At 47.3% G+C, this 23611-nt stretch overlaps 1 protein-coding gene across 2 annotated transcripts in view; it reads right to left on the bottom strand.

Moving 5' to 3' along the window:
• WNT3 (Wnt family member 3) overlaps positions 1-13808 on the bottom strand; it is an 85774-nt gene extending 71966 nt beyond the window's left edge. The window contains exon 1 of one of the 2 annotated variants that reach the window (XM_026658663.1): positions 13717-13808. In XM_026658663.1, the coding sequence (XP_026514448.1) occupies positions 13717-13808 (92 nt within the window). Of the gene's footprint in view, positions 1-13557; positions 13638-13716 lie in introns of those variants that run through there. The other variant, XM_024216066.1, reaches the window with a different exon arrangement.
• Between the last annotated feature and the right edge of the window lie 9803 nt (positions 13809-23611).

Genomic DNA, 23611 nt, shown 5'->3' with positions numbered 1-23611 from the left:
GGGGGGGGGGGGGCTGTGGTTGGGCTCTGGGGCGGAGGGGTTTGGGTGTATTGGCTGGGGGGGCTGTGGTTGGGTTCTGGGGCGGAGGGGGTTCGGGTGTATTGGCTGGGGGGGCCCCGGAGGTGGGCTCTGGGGTGGGGAGATGTTGTGAGTCTCTGGCCTCCCGGCTGGGCTCTGGGTGGGTGATGGAGGGCAGAGAAACAGGAACTGGGCTGTCAAAGGGGTTTCTTTAACTCTCTACCCCGGGGGAATTTTTGTGTGTGTCTGTATTGCTACAGACCTACTTGCTGACAGGTATTTTGAAATAAATTACCAAAATAATTGAAACCGGCGTGACTATGTAGTGTTACTTTGACAAATACATTTTGCAGAATTTTAAAATATTGTGCGCGGAATGTGTAGGTGCAGAAGCCCCCGGGAGTAACTGGGAAGGAGACGAAGGCTTTGAGCAGGGGTTTGCCCTCTCGGGTGAGCATTCTCTCCACAGGGCTCCAGAGCGTTCTGGGTGGGGCTCCCTCAGTCTCTCCTGTTGAATGTATGAATAAATCATCGGCATGATCAGAGCAGGGGAGCGGTCCCATGTCTCTCACCTCCCAGTTGGAGAGTCTCATGCTCACACGCTGTCAATTGTTCTTCCCTGGACTAGCTCCAGCAGAAAAGCTGGAGGGAGCCCTGCATCAGAATATCCCATAGTTCAGTGGCTAGGGCACTCATGGGAGAAGTGGCCGATACCTGTTCAAAGCCTTTCTCCCTTTCAGGCAGAGGGGGTCTCCCACTTCCCAGGTGAGTACCTTTCATGGCCAGGTCATAGGCAGCCAGCCCTAGCAGTCAGAGCCAGGCTCTGCAGTCACAGGACAAGAGTCAAGAGAAGGGCAACTAAAATGATTAGGGGTTTGGAGAGGGTCCCATATGAGGAGAGATTAAAGAGGCTCGGACTCTTCAGCTTGGAAAAGAGGAGACTAAGGGAGGATATGATAGAGGTATATAAAATCATGAGCGATGTGGAGAAAATGAATAAGGAAAAGTTATTTACTTGTTCCCATAATATAAGAACTAGGGACCACCAAATGAAATTAATAGGCAGCAGGTTTAAAACAAATAAAAGGAAGTTCTTTTTCACAAAGCGCACAGTCAACCTGTGGAACTCCTTGCCTGAGGAGATTGTGAAAGCTAGGACTATAACAGGGTTGAAAAGAGAACTAGATAAATTAATGGCGGCTAAGTCCATTAATGGCTATTAGCCAGGATGGGTAAGGAATGGTGTCCCTAGCCTCTGTTTGTCAGAGGGTGGAGATGGATGGCAGGAGAGAGATCACCTGATCATTACCTGTTAGCTTCACTCCCTCTGGGACACCTGGCATTGGCCACTGTCAGACAGGATACTGGGCTGGATGGACCTTTGGTCTGACCCAGTCTGGCCATTCTTATGTTCTTAAGAGTCAAGCTGGGTCAGGTTACCAGGAGATCAGAGGCAGTAGTCAAACCAGAGATTGGAACCACAAGTCGGACAGGAGGAGTCAAGCCACAGGAGCGGGGGGGGGGGGGGGTCCCAGTTCCCTGGACAACTTCCTGGTGCTGTGCTGGGTTTATAGAGAAGCTGTGACCCACTCAGGCCCCCCAGCGTCCTGCCACTTCGGTTCCAGGACTGGAGTGCTCTGGTGGGGTCCAGCTTCTGCCCTAGCGACTGTTAGCAGGTCACCGGGTGGCTGGTTGGAGCTGACTAGCTCCTCAGAGCCCTGTGGATCCGGGGCAAGATTCTGACATCACCCTAACCTCTGGGCTGACAGGAGGGAGGGCCACTGCTGCAGCATGTACACTTGCCTATCGGGGCTAAGCCAGGCGGTGAGCTCTGAGCACGTGTACTGGATTGGGCCCTGCAAGCGAGTTAGGCAGAGGAATGCCTATCTTCCCCCACTTCATGCATCGCTCTGGGCCTTTGGTGTCCACATGCCTGGCACGGGGTGCCAGAGGCAGAAACAGGCCTGCAGGGAACTTTCACTGCAAAAAACCAGGCACTGAGCGTGTTTAGCCAACTGCAGGGTTCAGCAGCAACCGAGTGTGGGTTTTGGGAATCCCAGTGGGGCCTGATTCTGGGATTTAGATGCCTAAAGCGGCAGTTGGGTGCTCTGGGAATGAATCAGGGCTGTGTAATGAAGGAGGCTCTTGTCTGCAGGATCCTGCCTCGTTTGTTGTAGAAGTTGGAAGGAGCAGGATGAATGAGGCCGGGGGTTACTGGAGGAGTAAGGAAGGTCTTGTGGTTAGGGCAGCTGACTAACACCTTGGAGAAGTGGAGCCTGTCCCTGCTGCTACCGCAGAGCCCCTGTGTGGTGCTGGCCAAGCCACTTACAGCAAACTTTTCCCAGGGGGCCCCCACTTCTAGCTCCAGCGGCTGCACAATTAGCTACACAGATTTGCAGACGTGCCGAGCACCACAGCTGCCGGAGATGGTCACTGCGAGCTGTGCTTTGAACACGGGAAGTGCTGTGTAGTGCAAGGTGCTCTAAAAACTCAAGTCCGTGGGATCTCAAGTTTGGCCGAAGTTAGTGGACACTTGACAGTTTTGACCTTAATCCCTGTAACTTTTAGGCAATTAGAAAATCACTGTGAGTCACAAAGCCTGTGTTTGCAGCCAGGCTCCCTATAAAATTAATACCGTAGACAGCGATTCACAAAAGCCAGCATGTATATAGGGAGCTGCCTAAGCTAGCCAGTGGGAGGTGCCAACATGCAGGGTATGTCCTCAGCCCTGCCCCTCTCTGCTTGGGATTCTCAGCTGTAAACCCTCCACTGGAGGCTTTAAGGCCAGAACGGACCATTGTGATAATCTAGTCCGACCTCCTGCACAGCGCCGGCCACTAGTTCTCCACAATGGAACAGCTTCAATGGGAGAGATTGAGGCAGCCCCATATCAGACTATCCCATAGCTCAGTGATTCGGACACTCACCTGAGAGGTGGGGGCCCCACTTCAAATCATTTCTCCACTTCAGGTAGAGGGGGGACTTGAGCCAGAGGCCTCCCACTTCCCAGGTGTCTGCTGCTGCCATATGTAAGCTTCCCTATTGGGGTTGATCCAGGAGGTGAGCTCTGAGCATGCTTACTGGATTGGTCCCGCAGGTGTGTTAGATGGAGGAACGCCTATCTTCCCCCATTCGTGCATCGCTCTGGGACTTGGGCGTCTGGATGTCTGGTGAGGAGCTGTATTGTGCATACCCAGAGACAGCAACTTAGGTTCACAGGGAGTTTTTACTGTAAAATATAGGCTCCGAGCGAGTTTAGATGCTCACGGGTTTTGGCAGCAGCCGAGCAGGAGTTTTGGGATTCCCAGTGGGGCCTGATTCGGGGGTTTATGCACCTAAAGTGGCAGTTGGCTGCCTTAGTCCTTGTGTGAATCTAGCTCCCTATGCCTCAGTTCCTCCTGTGCAAAGAGGACAATGGTACCGTCTCACCGCTCTCCAGTGGGAGAGTGATGGCACGACAGAAACACCCATGAGGAGGGAATGACTTTGTATGCAGAGCAGGGTTTGCATGGTGGACAGTAAATAAAGCCATACACTGATTGAACGGGCTAAAAAGAAATATTGACTAGCTGCCCAATTAGTGGGCACCTTCCCTCCTGAGAACTGACTGAGGCAGGGGTCCTGTGGGAAAAGCAGCAGGTGATCCTGTAATTAAAGGCTGTCATAGAATCATAGAATATCAGGGTTGGAAGAGACCTCAGGAGGTTCTAGTCCAACCCCCTGCTCAAAGCAGGACCAATTCCCAACTAAATCATCCCAGCCAGGGCTTTGTCAAGCCTGACCTTAAAAACCTAGAAGGAAGGAGATTCCACCACCTCCCTAGGGAACCCATTCCAGTGCTTCACCACCCCCCTAGTGAAAAAGTTTTTCCTAATATCCAACCTAAACCTCCCCCACTGCAACTTGAGACCATTACTCCTTGTTCTGTCATCTGGTACCACTGAGAACAGTCTAGATCCATCCTCTTTGGAACCCCCTTTCAGGTAGTTGAAAGCAGCTATCAAATCCCCCCTCATTCTTCTCTTCTGCAGACTAAACAATCCCAGTTCCCTCAGCCTCTCCTCATAAGTCATGTGCTCCAGACCCCTAATCATTTTTCTTGCCCTCCACTGGACTCTTTCCAATTTTTCCACATCCTTCTTGTAGTGTGGGGCCCAAAACTGGACACAGTACTCCAGATGAGGCCTCACCAATGTCGAATAGAGGGGAATGATCATGTCCCTCGATCTGCTGGCAATGCCCCTACCTATACTGCCCAAAATGCCGTTAGCCTTCTTGGCAACAAGGGCACACTGTTGACCCATATCCAGCTTCTCGTCCACTGTAACCCCTGGGTCCTTTTCTGCAGAACTACTTCCTAGCCATTCAATCCCTAGTCTGTAACAGTGAATGGGATTCTTCCGTCCTAAGTGCAGGACTCTGCACTTGTCCTTGTTGAACCTCATCAGGTTTATTTGGCCCAATCCTCTAATTTGTCTAGGTCCCTCTGTATCGTGTCCCTACCCTCCAGCGTATCTACCACTCCTCCCAGTTTAGTATCAAAATGCTTACACACAAGGGGGATGAATTATAGTGACACTGGGAACTGTAAATCTGGCAGTTCTAACTTCTGGGTACTTGACTTTGCGAACTTAACATTCTTTTCAGGTCATAGTTTGTATGTTGCAATACAGCTAAGGAACCTCAAGACCAGTTAAGTGGTTAGCTTTGGGACGGGTCAAGGCCCGACAGCTCTGGAACCTTCTATTTAACCACAGGATGGGGACCACACAGATGGTGGTGGTAGCAACGGCAGGGAAAATAGACTGCCAGCGTATTTCCAGGCCTGTCCACTAAATACTATCCTGACTCCCCCTCAGTTCACCACAGCCAAGGAACTGTCACCAGTGGGAATGAATATTAGTCACTGAACTGCTTAATAAGCCATAACTCAGGGAATTAATAATAACACCGAGCACAATCTAGTTGCAGCCGTTAGACTATGTTAATGGAATATCGGTTATAAAAAGCATATCATTTTGATAGACATTCTGCTTTTTTACATAGTCGTAACCCTATAATAGGGCTTCAACCAGAGACCTAAGTGCATGTGCCTTACTTAAAATGAAGGCTTAATACCTGTAGCTGGCATCTGAAGTAAGCGCTTGTCCTTATATGTGGACTAGCCACTAGAGGGGGACAAAGACCTATACTGGCCGAGAGCGGGTGATATAGATATTGGAGAATCTGCCAGTCCATTAACGCATTAAGACAACAGCTTCACAAGTGGTGCCTGGTTTTTGGAAGTCCAACTTGAGATAACCTGGGCCTGATTTTCAGAGGGGCTGAGCTGATATTGGGAGGAGCTGCCGGGGCTCAGCACCCAGGAAGATCAGGCGGCCCAAATCAGTGTCTGCTTTTGCAAATGTGAATGAAATCTTTGCGTTAGGTCAAGTGCAGCTTGGCCAGATTTACAGAACCGGAAGGGCACATCGGCACTGGGAGCTGGTGTGGGATTCCCGGCTAGCTCTCATCCCCTAAATAGGGTGTAGCTGTGGCAGTGCCAACCGTCCGAGTACGTGCCGAGGGTCTCGGCTGGGTAAGTGTGACCCACACACCTCCGGGGGTGAGGCTCTGGCCCATCTAGTGGCACCGAGAACACTTAAAGAAAGAGATAAAATGAGTCTGCTCTACAGCCTTAGCAAAGAGCCAGGTGGCTTTTAGCTCGTGCTGTAGAGGCTCGTGCACTAAGCTCCAAAGGTCCCTGGTTCAATCCTGCCTGCCGATGACCAGGGTCTGTCAGCGTTACATAAGCACTCGGGGCAACAAGCTCCTTCCACCACCTACATTCTCGTTTTAGCTCACTGCCTGGACTAGAGCTAGTGTGAGTGTCTCCTCGCACTGGGAATCACCCACCCAGCTCCAAGGGTAGCGGTCCTCTAAGCGCCATTGTGGGGTTCCCTATGTCACTGCCTCGGTGATTCCACATCAGCTCAGCCGAGCGGTCGTTCTGCTTCTGACAACCCTGCTGAACCCTGGCAGGGCTAGTTGGAGTGGCAGGAGTGTGGGCACTTGTTTGTGCCAGTAAAGCCAGCAGCTGTGGCTCTCATCTGAGGAGGGGACAAGGAAAGAGGGTGCCACTTGCGCAATTGCTTTTCTCACTGTCACTGCCCGATAATTGAAAGCACAACCGTGTAGTCAGTGTGGGTGGGTTCCTAGTTCATTTCCCGAGGATGATAATTTATTGTGCGTATTCCAGGAGCATATAGATCATGGCTGCATTATGCTCGGCACTGGTCACGAGGAGAGACAGCCCCTTGCCAGACAAGCTCCCAGTCCAAACAGAGCTGATAGACAGGGAGGAAATAGGGGCCGGTCACTTGGCTCAGGTCACACAGTAGGTCAGTGGTAGCACCAGGAACATGCCCCATCCACTAGGCCAAGCTGGCTCAGGCTTGCCAAGGACTCTGTCCTGAGGTTTTGATGGATGGATTTGAGCTTCTGAGCATCTGAACATAACTCTATGAATACAGGTCCTTAGACTGCCCCTCTGCCCACGCCATTGCCTGCATGGATTTGGAGTCACTTCACTTGCTGGTCATGTGAGAACTCCATGTCTTGAATTATGTGGCAACATCTGCTCTCCCTTTGGTGGCCCAGGGCAGTGACATGGAAATTGGAACAGCATTTTGGAGCCCAGGGGAGTGAGCCGCCCGCCCTGGGCCCACAGCTGGGCTAGCGGGGCTCGTGCGAGGACTCTGAGAACAGCTGTGTCGACAGTGCTTTGACGTGGTGGCTCAGGCGCTGAAGCCTAGGGTGAGAATGGAGTTTAGAGCCTGAGCTGCAACTTCAAAATCGTGTCTCTCCAGGTATTTTTAGAGTGGCAGCATGAGCCCGGCTAGCCCACGTCTGTGGACCCGGCCTGGGAGGCTCACCCCAAAATGCTGTGTAGACGGACCCTGACACTGCAGCAGTTCACTAGGGAGGTGGTGCAATCTCCATCCTTAGAGGTTTTTAAGGCCCGGCTTGACAAAGCCCTGGCTGGGATGATTTAGTTGGGGATTGGTCCTGCTTTGAGCAGGGGGTTGGACTAGATACCTCCTGAGGTCCCTTCCAACCCCGAGATTCTAGGATTCTATGAACAGGCAGGCAGTGGACGATCCTACCAGGGGCACTCTCAAGTCGGAAGCTGCTCATCCCAAAATTTACCTGACTTTTTCTCCCCCGTGCAAAGTCTACGTGATACGTCAGTTTGTGGAGTTTCTTATCAAAACAAGAGCTTGAGAAATGCTTTTCTGACCCACAAAAACCAAACTCGGTGCCTGCATCAGCCCTACAATTATGGAGCAGTTGCCCTGGTGCTGCACAGAGACAAGGGGACTATGTCTATGCTGCTGTTAAACCCCTGCAGCTGGCCAGTATCAGCTGAGTTGGGCTCACGCTAAGGGGCTGTTTAATTGAGGTATAGACATTTGGGACACAGGGCAGCCCTGGGTTTTAACTGCAGTGTAGATCTAGCCCGAGAGGCAATCTCTGCCCTGAAGAGCTGACAGTCTAAATAGACCGGACAGACTAAGGGCAGGAGAAAGGAAGGGTTATTATCTCTAGTTTACAGATGGTAAAACGAGGCAGAGAGAGAGAGAGAGGGTAAGTGACTTGCCCAGGGTCACATAGCGAATATGTGTCAGAACCAGGAATGGAACTCAGGTCTCCAGAGTCCCAGGCTGATGCTTTAATTACAGGAGTATCTGTTTCATAATCGTTTAATCTCACTTGCATTAGCATAACAAGTACTGGGGGACAAATCCCTGGTCTGATGAAAGACATTCAATGAGAGACACAAGGGAAATTAAACTATTTATCTCATTCTCCCATTCCCACCCCCATGCCAGCTCTCATTCAGGTCCCTACAAAGCCCCCAGGACTGAGTCTTCTCTCACACTGCTGTAATTGCACTGCCAGATTCACGCTGGGTGTTAGGGAGAGAAAGTGAGTTAACTGTTACCACCTCTGAGTTTCCCTGTGTCTCCATCTTTATCTTTAGCTGGAAGCTGTTTGGGGCAGCAGATGTCGCATCTGGCTTCTCATGGGGCCTGTATGCCAGTGGAAGGGCAGTGGAATGCAGCTGAGCTCCATCACACCTTGCCAAGGTCCTTCTGCTACGGACACTGTATCTGTTAGCTAGCAATTCCCAGCTGTATGGTATAGAGAACGCCTGTAACGCCCTCACTTCCTTGCCTTGGCACCAGAGTCAATGCTTAATAACTAATAATTCAAGACACCACATGCAAGCGGAGTCATTTTCAGATCCCATGAGTCAGCTTTCAGGTTCACTGGAGTAATAACAGGAGATCTTTCATAATAGCCCCAATCCTAAGGACTAGAAAGAGCTGTATTATGGACCTAAGTATTAACCCTTTGGGAACATTAGGAAATTCTATTCTTTACTCTGCCGCTAATCTGTTGTGTGACCTTGGGTAAGTCACCTTCCCTCCCACCCTTTGTCTTTCTTGGGAACCTAGGAAATCCTGCATCTTGGCAGGGGGTTAGACTGTATGACCCTTGTAGTTCCTTCCGACCCTATGATTCTATGAATTGCCAGACTGCGTCAGATCCAAGGTCCATTTAGCCCAGTATCTTGCTCCCAACATTAGGTCTCACCCTGGTCTCTAATAGTTAGATATTAGCTTACATATCCCTTCCACAACATTCATTTTCATTAACTCTGGACTTCCTTGGTATCCATATAAATATTCAATCTCTCTTTGAATCTTGGCCTCAACAACTTTCTGTGGCAGTGAGTTCCACATTCTAATTACAAACTGTGAAAAAAGATCTCCTCTTATTAGTTTTGAATTTCCCACCTTTTAATTTCACAGTATGTCCCTTGCTCTCGTGTTATGAAACAAGGAGAGCAGAACTTCCTGATCTATCTTCTCTAGACCCGTCAATATTTTATATATATTTATATATCTTATTTGTTTCCTTTCTAAGGCAACAATCCTAATTGTTTCAATCTCTCTTCATATAAAAGTTTTTCCTGGCTCTTCATCATCTAATCACTCTTCTCTGAATCCTCTCTAATTCTGCAATAGCCTTTTGGAGATCCTGGGCTGCACACACTTCAAAGGTGAGTCTGCAACATTGCTTTATAGAATGGCATTAGAATATTATGTATTAATCTCCATCTCATTCCTTATGCATCCTAACATCTTGTTTGTATTTTTGACCACAGCTGCGCAGTGAGAAGAGGTTTCACTGAGCTGCCTACAATGATACCCAGGTCTCTTTCTTGAGTTGATACACTTAATTTATAACCCTGTAAAATATGTGAGTAGATTATTTTTCCCTCCAGTGTGAATTACTCTGTATTTATCAACACTGACTTTCATTTGCCAAGATGTTGCCCATTCACCAAGCATGGTCCAGTTTCTCTGAAGTTCATCACACTCCTCTCTGGTGGTGACTAACCTAAATGACTTCGAATCATCTGCAAATTTTGCCCTCTTCCAGCTCAATCCTCTTTCCAGATTATTAATCAATGTATTAAACAACACAGGAACTAGTATGGAAGCTTGAGGCCCCCATTGTTAACTTCTTCCATGCTGAACATTAACCATTTCATCCTACTCTTTGCTTTCTGTCTTGGGCCATTTTTTGATCCATGATAATACTTTGCTTCTCATGCTGTAAGTACTTAGTGTCTTTAGTAGCCTTTTGTGTAGGACCTAGTTGAATGCCTTTTGGAAGTCTAAATAAATTCAACTGGTAAACTCCAATGGGTTCTCCTTTTTCCACTATTTTATTGACATGTTCAAAGAATTATAAGAGATCAGTGAGACACAATTTTCCTTTAAAGTTCCCATTAGAACATGATCCAGGTGTTTTGTTATTCTGTTTCTAATTATTGTTTCAACCAATTTGTTTTGTCTATTTAGAATGTAAACTTTTGGGGGCAGGACTCTCTCTTTTTATTAAATGGTTGTTGTGAGTGGGTGGGTGGGAAGGAGACCCAGCGAGGTACTTTAGCATGTATGTAGTCCCATTTACTTCCCATTCTCTCCAATGTTTCATGCATGCTGAAGAACCTTGGTGAATCAGGGCCTTTTTCAGAAAGGTTTATATATAAAATGTGTGTTATATGCATATGGGCTGGAACCATTTACCTCAATCCCAGAGAAATACAGAATCTCAGATAAAATGGAACATGGATCCCAACCAACATTTGGTCTGGGTTTGACTTTGCAGACTGAAAAATCATCCCAGTTTCCCTGCCCTGTCTCTCATGTTAATTTCTAGAAAGAGAGGCCAACAGCCCAGTCCTGAAGCCCTTAGTGCAAGAGTGACCATCAGCTGCAAGGGGAGATTTGCTGTGGTAAGAACTATAGGATCAAGCCTTTGAAGATTCATTCATCAGACGTGGATACTGGACTCAATTTTAGTATGTGCCTTATTGACTCAATAGACTGGTTTTGGGAATACTCCATCATTCAACTCTTCTGACTGGCTCTTTTGTGGCTGTTATAGACTGTAACAGCTCCAGATATTGGGAGGTATCTTCTACAGCTAGGGATGCCCTCTCTGAGGTACAAAAAACCAGGACATCCAGGATGATCCTGAGCCCATAAAACTAGACAGCTGGCAGTGTGTACTGACCACCCTTACAGTTATCACAGGATGGATACATTAAAAGAAGGGACAATCTTGGGAAAACCTGGACAGACCCTATCTATCATGTCTTTCCAGCTGCTACCACGAGGCCTAGGTGTTACAAAACTTTGGGACATGTGAGTTCCTCAGTGGATTCTTATTCCTTGTTTGGACGACATTATATTGGTTTATTTCCAACCCGAACTGAATCCTTTAGCTGAGTTGTAGAAGAATCAGAATTGTTCTAGAGACCTTGGACTCTGCCTACTATTCACTTTAGCTCTGTTTCTTATTGTATTTTCCTAGCCTACATTGACACACTCTGCGCACACAATAGGATCCAGTTTGGCCCCCATTTATACTGGCTCAACCCCATTGACATCAGCGGGGTTGGCCTACTGCAGATGGAAGCGGAATGTAGTCTTAGAGGCAAATATTCCAACACAGGCTAGGAAAATGCCCAATGGGGTTGCTCTAGAATGACTACACCCGCAGCCTTGAGGTCCGGTGAAACCCAAATCAAGCACCTACCTGAAGGTCTAGCAGTTATTCATCTCATAGAGGTTGGTCTATAGTTAAAGGTCACTGGGTACTTTGTGAGTGTATTTTAGAGGGAGAGCTTAAAAGGAGGCAGCTGCCTTTTAAAGGTGCTTCTCAGTGCAGGCACGATTGCATAGCAAATTAGAACACAGTTCAGCAAAGCATTTAAACACTTGACTTCAGTGGGACTTAAGGACATGCTTAAAATTAAGAGTGTGGTTAAGTATTTTGCTGAACTGGAGCCTTAGATCTGGAGCTGTCGTTTATTTCCTCTGCTTTGGAAGGCATGGTCTTAGCAGCGAGAATCCTCAAACTGCCAGGGAGTCCTTGCTCCAGATACTCATTGCCTGCTGCTACTCAGCCTGGAAAAAGTCTCTCCAAAGCTTTAGCCACTTTGTCTCCCCGCCCCCATTTTAAGACTCAGTCACCCCATCATATCTGTGTGGCAGAGGCTCCTTTAGCACTCTGAGCACTACCAGGGAACAGGGCTCTCCTAAACTATGCAGGGTTCAGATTACTTGAATCGTAGGCAAGTTCTATATTGATTGATTGTTTAACCCTCTCTGCGCCCATTGCCACTGCTTGCCGAGCCCAACGTGTTTGTGTAAGTGACCAGAAAACATGCCCGTTGTTTGTATTATTTGTGCCCGGGGAAGCCAAGGGCCTGGGGAATGCACTTTCTGGGGTGTGTTTCTCTGCCAACAGGGAGAAGACTCATACTAAGGGAGAAACCTCTACTTGAGAAGGAAAACAGATCTATCTCTTCCAGGGGATTTTCATTCCTCAGTATGAAAGTCTCAGCAGATGCCTCCTGACTCAATCATTTAACCCTAACTGAGTTATGTCAGAATCTCATTCAGGGCGAGAACCCAATTGGATTCTCGAACAGTTGGTTGCACAACAAAGTCCAATCATCCTGTGCAGCTCCAACGGCATTTTTTCTCTTTAGATACAGCCACTCTGAGCAGTGCTCCCCAGCGGGCACCCCCCTCTCCAGACGCACACTGCATTGCTTCACAGTCTTGATTATTGAACGAGGAGGAGAAGGGTCTAAAGGAATCTGACAAGGTCTTCATTTTGGTGGACCTCCTACGCCAGGCTTAGACCCTCAAGTTCAGCATTCGTGATCAGGGTGGAGAATTTTATTTTGCAGGGGGAAAAAATGCAAAGGCTGAGATTTAGCCGTTTGAAGGAGTCTGCGTATCTTTTAAAGGATTAGAAATTATATACTCATAGTCACATTATTAGACATGCTTTGAGTGCAGTAATTGAAATTTTCATTCTTAATCCCCATGATAATTAACAGATTTGTTTATTGATCGCTCCCCTTTCTCTTTCCCCAGACATGGCAGTCCATTTCCAAGTTCACTCCAGCCTACTTCTCTGCAGCACCAAGTCTGCACAGAAGGGATTTAATTAATTAATAATAAAAAGCTTTTCTGGAAGGGGGAAAAATAATTAAAGTCTTTTGACATAACTAGTTTCTGCCTCATGGTTCCATACATACACAGTCCCCTACCTACATTGTATAGAGACATAGGAGACTCGTTCCAGTGAGAAATCATATGCGATAAACTGAGAAATGGACTGAAATATTGTACTATATTATACATTGTACTAAACATCTTCTATCTTCAAGTGACTCATGATTGTTTTGTTTTGCATTTCTGTTCTTCAAGGAGGGCTCTAACCTTTGATTAAATTTTGTTAATGTGTTTATTTTTAAAAGGTAGAATAATACAGGTCAATTATCAGCCACATTCTAAGATAAAACTGATTTCATTTATTTTTTGGTCAGAGAAAATAAGGGACACATCTGCAATATAAAATTTCTCTCGAGTGTCATTTGTGTCCTCTGCATATTTTCTGGACTAAATTCACATGAATGACCGAATAAAACAAAAGGAGAGAAAGAAGACCCAAAACTGCAGCAGTCCAAAAGAAAATAGAATTTAAAAAATAATAATGGATTGAGCAGTATTTAATAAGAAGGGGAGGAGAAATCTACCTACGAACAAAAGCCAGAGTCCTGTGACAGATGAAAATTATATTGCACAGTGAATAAAAATACATCCTTGTATATTTATTTTAAACACAACTACAATGGCTGAAATTGGAGAATTAAGGGGGTTGGAGAAATCTCCATTAGTTCAGGGATAAACCTATACATTGTCCTTTAAAAATAACCCCGAAATGTTTAATGAATTACCAGGCAAAGCTACAGAAATTGTGTTTGGAACCAAACACGCAATTGTGGCTAGCTCAGAAGAACTAAGGGTCAGAAGGAAGGAACATGCACACACACAAACCCCATCTCTAATAATTAATGAACCCATTAATTAATCATAAAAACTCAGGGGGAAATCTTACCACCAAATTGGGTACCCGGCTAAGACCTTTGTGCCACTGAAGAGAAAAGATAAAATTAATCCAAGCAGGTGGTAATCCATTAGTCCAGACTGGTGCAAGGGAAAACCTCAGTGAAGTTTTCAGAAAAACATTAAGGGTGAAAATGAAGTATCCCCCCACCCCAAACAGTCAAACAAAGTCCCTTGAAGTGCAGAATGACTTTCTCTCTTGTCAGAAACGCACCTCTCCAAGCCTTTCCCCCTGTAGATCATCCAAAAGCTTCTATTAAAAAGTGCAGGGCTTGGGGATGTCAGCAGGCAGCCAATCAGACTGCATGGCCTAAGGTAAGGGATGATTCTATAGTTCAGGGCTGTCAGTCATTCCCCCCCCCCCCCCCCCCCCCCCCCCCCGGCCCCACAACTTTGTTCCTAGCCCTCACTGGGGAAGGGCACAGAGAAACCCTTTTGCGAGAGACATTGCTGGGATAATGAGATTTCTTTTCTTTTCTTTTTCTTTCTTTCTTTTTTTTTAAGTTCACTTAGGAACCTGGGTGCACTGCTCCTGCACGTGGCTTGTCGTGATGAGACTCTAAGGTAAGGAAGAAGGAAATTTCTGATTTCTCTCAGTCTCAGGGTGGAGAAGGGAAAAATGACCTATTTAGTTGGCGATGGAGGTAAATATAAACCCCTCACAGTGGGGAAGCAGAACTTCAGGAAGGGAAGGCTGCAAGAATTAGTTGTGCTGCTTTGCAATCGATCTATTTTTTTAAAGTTAAATAACTGCATGCCCCAAACTAGTTAACCCTTAAATCAAGGAATCAGTGCCTAGTAGTCAAAGCAGGGGGGGCTGGGAGCCAGGGCTCCTAAGTGGGAGTGCATGGGGTGCAATGGTTGGAGCTGGGCAATTGGAACTCAGGACCTTTGGGTTCTTTTCCTGACTTTGCCACTGACCCACTGTGTGACCTTAGGAAAAGTCACTTCCTGTCTCTGTGTCCCTGTTGATCCACCTGTAAAATGGGTATAACAACACTTACCACACGGGAATGGCAGTGATGCCTCAAAGATCCTTGGGTGAAAGATGCTGTAGTAGGGTAAAGTATCATTAAAGTAATAAGTTACTGTCATGAGAAAACACAACTCCTCACCAGCTAGCCCAGTGCCAATGCATAGAGCCCATGTTCTGAACAGACACAGTGAAAGACCAATAAGGACACCTCATTAGTGACAGTGGAGGTGCTTTATTGACAGTGACCTGTGTCAGCAGAATAAGGTGACAGGGTGATTTAGCACAAACAACACATAGGAACAGTCAGTAATATCCTCAACTCGTGTAAATCTGCATCGCTCCACTGACTTCAAATGGAGCTGTGCCAGCTTAGACCAGCTGAAGATCTGCCTCCTTATAACCAGACAGCAAAACCAATGATCACGGGGAAGCAAACCAATGATCACGGGGAAGCGGAAATAACAGAAATATGGGGTCTGGACTCAGGCAGCCTAATATGTGGGCTTGCTTTTAAAAGCTGTAAGACTTCTCCCCAGAACCCAAGGCTGTTGGCGCCAAACTCATTTCTGTACATAGATAACTATTGAAATGCACTGGGCCAAATCCTGCAGCCTTTATTCATTTCCATGAGTTCAATGAGTAAGAATGCAGGCTTTGGCCCAGAGATAGTGTATCGCCCCCTGCAAGCTTCATTTGGTCGAACATCTCCATGACCAACTTACTCGATCTTGATACCAAACTCCCTCTCTCTCTGGCCAATTTACCAGGCATCATGCATCAGTGAGAGGACATTTCTCCCCAGGCTATGCACCGTACACTGGCTCTTCACCCATTTCTGCTCTGCTGCCAGGTCTGTGGTTCTGATGTTCTGCCGTCCTCAGAAGGCAAAACAACACGCATCTCTTAGCTTTTCATTAGGGTTAGGATTAGGGCTCATTAATGAAGCCTTTAGTATGTCTGGAAATGTCTCTCTTGGAGACAACCAAGCATGAACAACCCAGCTTACGAAAGGATATAAATGGTGGAGTTAGGGGGACTTGATGCTATTCCAAAATATGCATACTATGGTGATGGGTGCATTAAGTTTAACTACATATGTAGAGCCAAATCCTGAAGACCTTGCCCATTGTTTACTTAGGACAGTCTGTCACTGAACAGAGATTATAGAATCATAGAATATCAGGGTTGGAAGGCACCTCAGGAGGTCATCTAGTCCAACTCCCTGCTCAAAGCAGGACCAATTCCCAACTAAATCATCCCAGCCAGGGCTTTGTCAAGCCTGACCTTAAAAACCTCTAAGGAAGGAGATTCCACCACCTCCCTAGGTAACCCATTCCAGGGCTTCACCACCCTCCTAGTGAAAAAGTTTTTCTTAATATCCAACCTAAACCTCCCCCTCTGCAACTTGAGACCATTACTCCTTGTTCTGTCATCTGCCACCACTGAGAACAGTTTAGATCCATCCTCTTTGGAACCCCCTTTCAGGTAGTTGAAAGCAGCTATCAAATCCCCCTCACTCTTCTCTTCTGAAGACTAAACAATCCCAGTTCCCTCAGCCTCTCCTCATAAATCATGTGCTCCAGCCCCCAATCATTTTTGTTGCCCTCCGCTGGACTCTTTCCAATTTTTCCACATCCTTCTTGTAATGTGGGGCCCAAAACTGGACACAGTACTCCAGATGAGGCCTCACCAACGCCGAATAGAGGGGAATGGTCACGTCCCTCGATCTGCTGGCACTGCTCCTTCTTATACAGCCCAAAATGCCATTAGCCTTCTTGGCAACAAGGGCACACTGCTGACTCATATCCAGCTTCTTGTCCACTGTAACCCCTAGGTCCTTTTCTGCAGAACTGTTGCCTAGCCGCTCAGTCTCTAGTCTGCAGCAGTACATGGGATTCTTCCGTCCTAAGTGCAGGACTCTGCACTTGTCCTTGTTGAACCTCAAGATCTGGATATCTGAATATCAAGATCTGGCCCAGGAACAGTTAGGCAGATGGGGAGGGACTGGAATGAAAGGATCAGGAAGAGAGAGGGGGTGTTTGGTATCAAGGCAAACCTTTCTCCTGGAACAGTCCACGTGTTATAAACTGACTAGCCATGAAAGACTGTATTCTGGAGAAAGAGGCCATGATACACAGGAAGTGGAGCCTTTGAGGTACTCAACCAGCCACTGCCCAGCTTCACACTGTGCCACAGGCAACTTTTTAAAGATGAATAACAAGCATATTTGTGAAGACCATGGAATCTGGTCCAAAGCCTATTGAAGTCAATGGAAGTCTTTCCCCTGATTTTGATGGGCTTTTGATTGGGTTCCATAAGAGTTCCTTGTATCCATTCTGCTCCTGAGTTCTCTGTGCCTGTCAGCCTGAAATGTATGAGTTCCTTGTCATGGACCCTGCAGTGGATTCCTCTAGTTTCAGGGGGTCTCAAACTTCATTGTGCCGTGACCTACTTCTGACAACAAAAATTACTACAAGACCCCAGGAGTGGGGGCTGAAGCCTGAGCTCACCCAAGCCCCGCTACCCCGGGCTGGGGGGGGGGTGAAGCCGAAGCCTGAGCCCCACTGCCCTGGGTGGGGGGGCCAAAGCTGAACCCCAAGGGCGGCAGCCCCAGGGGAGGGGAGGCTGTAACGTGAGCACTGCTGCCCAGGGCTGAAGCCCTTGGGCTTTGGCCGCGGGCAGTGGGGTTCAGGCTTCGGCTTCGACCCTGGGCCCCAACAAGTCTAACACCAGCCCTGGCGACCCACCATTTGAGAACCACTGCTCTAGTTCATGTAGTCAGTGGCTGTATTGTTTGCATTCCTCTGTCATTCAGATGGAATTATTTGGGAAGATTTTTAAGGCCAGAATTTGTTATCTGAAGGCTCACATTTTCAGTGTGTTTTCTTAGGGCTTGTCTACACAGCGGAATGATGCGCTCTGTGTTGGAGGTTGATTTCTAAAGCTCACCAACATGTTGCGCTTTAATTGGACCATGTAGACCCTGCTGGTGCACACTAAAGGTTCCCTAGTGTGCTTTAACATAGCTGTTTCAAACAGCACTTGGTTAAAGTGCACCAGCAGGGTCTAAATGGACCATTTAATGTGCAACACTATTTAAGGTAAACGCCAATGTGGACACAAGCACAAATGGATATAAACTGGCCATCAACAAGTTTAGGCTTGAAATTAGATGAAGGTTACTAACCATCAGAGGAGTGAAGTTCTGCAACAACCTTCCACAGGGAGCAGTGGAGCAAAAACCCTAATTGGCTTCAAGACTGAGCTTGATAAGTTTATGGAGGGGATGGTCTAACGAGACTGCCGACAATAGCCGTATCCAATCTGTGACTGCTAGCAGCAAATATCCCCCGAAATAAGTGATGGGACACTAGATGGGGAGGGCTCTGAGTTACTACAGAGAATTCTGTCCCCGGTGTTGGCTGGTGGGTCTTGCCCACAGGCTTGGGGTTTAACTAATCACCATATTTGGGGTCGGGAAGGAATTTTCCCCTGGGTCAGATTGGCAGAGACACTGGGTTTTTTTCGCCTTCTCTGCAGCATGGGGCACGGGTCACTTGCTGGTTTAAACTAGTGTAAATGGTGGATTCACTGTAACTTGAAGTCTTCAAACCATGATTTGAGAACGTCAGTGACTCAGCCAGAGGTTAGGGGTCTGTTACTGGAGGGGGTGGGGGAGGTTCTGTGGCCTGCGATGTGCAGGAGGTCGGATTAGATGACCACGATGGTCCCTTTTGGCCTTAAAGTCTATGACTCTATGATGTGCTTTAGAAATCAACCCCCACAGAGCACATTAGACAAATCCCCATTTCCCTAGATCTTCAAAACTCTGGTTCTCACTGCCCGAGAGGGTCTTCTTTCCCTGTGTGCTGTGGTGACAACAGCAATCAGCTATGTGCTCACAGTATATCGGTTTTAATCTCTGGGGGCAGAGCATTTCCAGCAGAGGGCTCTCCACGCCAGAACTTGCTTCCCAGATGGGTCTTACATAGGGTATGTCTACACTTCGAGCTGGACATGTAATTTCCAGTTTGAGAAGACATAATCACACTAGCTCTGATCAAACTAGTGTGCTAAACACAGAGTGTAGCTGCAGTGGCACAAAGCATGGGAGGTGATAGCCACCCGAGTGCATACTTAGCATCTCAGATGGGATTGTTCTCAGGGTGGCTAGCCCCTTCTGCTGCTTGCACCGCCATGGCTGCATTCTATTTTTAGCTCTTATTGTATGTTAACTGTCATCAAGCTAACATGGGTATGTGACCTTCTAGCTCCAGGTGGACATACCCAGAGTCTGAGTTTGTTAGTCTTTGGAGTGCAAGTCCATGTGCAGTTCTCTTGGTCTGGGGACACTCTGAAGTCCTCTCTGGATAATATTGTGCAGGTCTGTTATTATGTTGAGTATCACTTGGATACTATAGTGATGTGGAGTGTTCTAGACACACCTAAAAGGGACATAAGATTAGACCATATTAGTGGGTCCCCATCCTCCTATTGAAGTCAACAGCAAAACTTCCACTGATTTCAGAGTTTTGAAATTCTCCCTGTCCTGAAGGAACGCAGGAGAGCGGTGTCTTAGCTTTTTTGCAGGAAATTAATTGTTCAAAAGAATTCCTCCAGCAGGGCAGACAGGTCTCACCAGGAAGCTTGGAATGTACTTTGGTTTATAGTTGAGTGAGATTAAGAATTTTTACCTTTACTTGACACTGAAGGTGGTATTACATTCTTTTACCTATACCCACAGCACCACAGATAGGGTGGTCATCCAGGGGGTACGTTTCTAGTGGGGTCTGGGTTTATTTGTAGTCACCTGTTTGGATATGTAGCTAAGGAGGCCCATTGAAAACTTGCCCATCTTCAGTGGTAGGTACCTAAATAGAACTTCCAAAGTCCATATTTAGTCTTAGAATCTATTGAAAATTCTATTAATCTATGGGGACTCTGCTGAAACCAGTAGAGTAACTCCTCAATTTTGCCTTGTGTAAGTGAGATCAGAATCTGGCTCTTAGCTCTTGCTATCATCCCAAAGACATCTGCATGACAACCTGAGCAATCAAAAGCATGTCCTAATGAGGATCCCACTGTTACAATTTGGGGCCTAAGAGTGAATGAAAGTTGTCAGAAGGCGTGAGGGCGTTCAAACCACAACGGAAGGTGCCACGTTGATTGGTGCCAGGGGCTGTGTGACACACAGACCCTTGGCAAAAGGTCCTCTGTTCTTTGCAAACAACTCTTGTCTCAGACCTGACAAACTCACTACTCCAAAAACATGCCTTGCAGGGTATTTATCCATATGGGGTAACATGTAAGGTATCTACAGAAAGCTCATAACTTATTAAGACTCATCAGAGAGGGGTTCACCCCATCTATAAATAGAGACAAAAGAATGTTTCAGTATAACCCAGAGTGGGGTGAGGCACTCTGTATCCATTCACTGAGGAAACATCTTGGGGAACAGGGATGTCTTCACAGGAACCAGGAACCAGCTAGCTCTGCAACAGACAGAAGTTGGGGGGGGGACCCTACTTTATCATATAGGAAAGGTAACTATTGATAAGCCCTAGTTTGCTTTTTATGATTTTGTTTTGCATTGCAACAATTTGTTTCCACCACTCTCTCTTGTTTCTAGTTCAATCTCTGTTCTTTCTTACACAAACTTATTTCTGTTTAATTATAAATGCTCACAAGTGCTGTGCGGTTTACAGGAGTGGTGACTGAAGGTAAAACTAGCAAACTGGAGTACTCTGCTCCTTTGGGGGCAGAGGATCCGGGATTTCTGTGAGTAGCTAGTGATAGGGGCTGGATATCACAGAGAACACAGAGAAGGATTTGCGGACTGGGCTGTACCTATGGATGACCTGCAAGGTAAAGACAGGGCTGACATCGTCTGGAGGAAAGTGCCTGAGTGGCTGAAAGTCTGGTTGTGTTAGGGAGCTGACATCCAGCTACCACAAGGAAGACTCCCTCGTGCTGGAGGTAAGGGGAATAATAGGGTGACTCCAGGGTACCCTGAGAACAGTCGGAAGCGGTCAGTCATATTTATTGACAATCTTTTGAATGAAATGGTGTACTGTAGTTTGGAAGCATTGACTGTCCTCAACAGAGCAAACTCTGCCCTTTCCTGGGGTTTAGCTTTACTGCTATCTTATAAACAACAGCAGCATAAACCTCCACCTAAGCTTCCACCCAGGGCTTAACTGTCTCTAGGATTTCCCTCCTCTGTCCTAGATTCCTAGTTCCCTCTGTCTTCCAGAGAAACTCTTCTCCTGCTCCCTTTCCCTCCATTTCATATGCTGGTTGGCGTTAACAGGACCCACCAGCCAGCAGCAATTGAGTAGAATTTTAATGCGGTGTGTCACCACATGAGCTGAGGGTGACTCAGCAGAAGAACCCGACTTCCTGTTCAGAGTTAGAATGTGCTGCCCTGCTACATGGTCACCTGAGTACAGCAAGATGTGCGTGGGCTCTAGTGCCAAGCACGTCACCACTGATCTCCTGCAGAGCGGGGTTGGGTGCAGGCTGAACATGCACCTTCCTCATGAGTGGGTCACTGCCCCACTCACTCCAATTTGGCCTGGCCACCCCTCTGTCATGGGCCAAATCTGCCGCCTTACACCAATGAGAGGGGGCAGCACACTGAAGTTTTGTCTAAGGTGGCAGACTGTCTTGAGTGGCCTCTGCTGCCTCTGACTCACATTCAAGTTACATGATGCCCATTAGCATGTTCTTCTCTTGTCTTAAGTTCGTGGAGTCCATGTCCCGTGTTCCTTACTCCAGTGAAGGTTGTGTGGGGTCTACAAATAAGTTCCTGTTTTGGGCTGGGTTGCATGGGCCCACATTTACTGATCTGCCATGTGTTAGGTTGCATGGGGCCCCGGGTACCTCCATTAGGTCAGGCAGCAAGAGACCCGCGTCCATATTCCTGGTCCACAAGCTGCCGTCTGATGGGGAAGGCTATTGTGTCTAATTTCTGTAACAAATACTCATTGAGTTAGGAAGATCATTCCCACCTTGGTCAGCTGAATGTTCTGGGGCTATTTCTCCTTGTTGCTCATGTGCGCAATTCCATTTTCCTCTCCTGGAAAGCTGAGAGCCTGATTCTGATGTCACTTGCACCGGTGTAAATCAGGAGTAACTCCACAGCAGTTAATTGAGTTACAATGGTATAAGTGAGGGGAGAACTGGGCCTTAGTCTGAGATTTGGGGAACTTTGTGAAGATGATGATGGGAAATGCTGGCCTTAGCAAGGGCCCTGAACATCAGTTCTTTCTCTCTGATGAATATGGATGGTCTCTCCTTTGACATATATTCTTCCCCCATCCCCTGCATATTTTACTCCTGGAGGAGTTCTGCACCACTGTGCATGCGCAGAATTCATGTGCCCCGCAGATTTTGTTTTTTCTCCACATTATGCCTTTTGCCCACCAGGGGCTGCTGTGGCACCAGAACAGAGGGCAGCCGGCTCACTGGCTTTAGCAGTCAGCAGCCGATATTGAGGAGGAGAGGCTGTGTTCCTCGGGGGCCTGACTACGGGGGCAGACAGAGTGGGACACATGGGTCTGGCTGGGAGGTTCACATAGTTTGGGGTTCAGAAGGGCTAGTGAGGGGGACAGACTGGGGTGGGGGCTCAATGGGAGTGGGGGTGCAGGGCCACATGAGGACAGAGGACATCTAAGTGTGGGTTCAGGGACAGTGGGGGCAAGGGGTGCATGGAGGCAGGGGTGGCTGAGGGGGGTGCAGAGACACATGGGGGCAGGGAGAGAGGTGCATGGGGACAGGGGAGGGGGTGCAGGGACACATAGGGATAGGTAGAGGAGGAGTGCAGGGACACATGGTGGCAGGGAGGAGCAGTGGTTGAGTGGGAGGTGCAGAGACACATGGGGAGGGGGATGGCGTACAGGGACACATGGGCACAGGGGCAGATGTGCCTGGCTGAATGGGAGAGGGAGGGGTCATCCAGGCTCTGCATGGTGCAGGCTCCCCAACTCCCTTACAATCTCTCATCCCCAAAAAACCTGTTCCATACTTCTCCCACCCACACTCAACAACCCTCCAGTTTCACTCCCAGGCTCCTTCTCAGTAATTACTTCCCTCTCCCTCAGCTTCTCCATTCCCGTTGACTCCCCCAAGCCTTTGCACTGCTTCTGAGAGGTGTGGGAAATATATTTCTGTATTGTAGCTTAAATAAATTATTACTCAAAGTTCTGTATTAATATGTCTAGTAAGGAATCTATTTGTCTAAAAACATTTCCTGAATCCTTTTTGTTGTCTATAGTTACAGGCATACTTGTTGACAGGTATTCTGAAATAAATTACTAAAATAATAGAAACTGGGGTGATTTATATTGTGTTGTTTTGATAAATAAAATATGCAAAATTTTGCAGAATTTTAAAAATTTTGCACAGAATTTTGAATATTTTGGTGCAGAATTTTTAATGTTTTGGCACAGAATTCCCCCAGGAGTAATCTTTCCCCTCACTCTTCTGTCTCTTCTCCCAGACTCCCACTCACATAGGACATTGCCCAGCTTTCAAAGGTGCAGAGGTTGAGGCTCCTTTGTACCACGCTTTGGATGAGAGGTCTTGGCTGGTCTTGTGGCCAAGGCATTAATTGTTTGTTGTACTTTGTATTAAAGCAACAAGAGATTTATTTAAAAATTATATTAGTTTACTTTGTATGTAAGAATTATATAACACTGAAAGCAGAGCCTGCTGTGAACTGCAGCCTGCCACAGTGTGACCTGCCCTCCCCAGTCTAAACGATGCCCCCTTCCACAATGAAGGTTGCCCTTTGGCCTCCACAGCCAGACCCACATTACTGTGCACAAACTGCAACTCAGAAGATCTGCGTTCTCTTCCTGTGTGACCCTGGGCAAGTCCCATCACATCTCTGTGCTTCTGTTCCCGGCCTGTCATTTTGGGTGATAACCTCTCCTTTGCCTGTCTTGTCTTTTCAGACGGTGAGGTCCTGGGAGCAGGGACTGTCTCTGATTGTGGGTCTGTACAGTGCCCAGCACAATGGGGCCCTGATCTCAGGTGGAGCCTCCAGGTGCTTCTGTCGTACAAATAA

This window comes from Terrapene carolina, unplaced genomic scaffold (assembly GCF_002925995.2).
Source record: "Terrapene carolina triunguis isolate 2854851 unplaced genomic scaffold, T_m_triunguis-2.0 Scaffold495, whole genome shotgun sequence".
In the NCBI taxonomy this organism is placed as follows: Eukaryota; Metazoa; Chordata; order Testudines; family Emydidae; genus Terrapene; species Terrapene triunguis.
The sequence above is the reverse complement of the archived record's forward strand: the minus strand, read 5'-3'. Positions and strand labels throughout refer to the sequence as shown.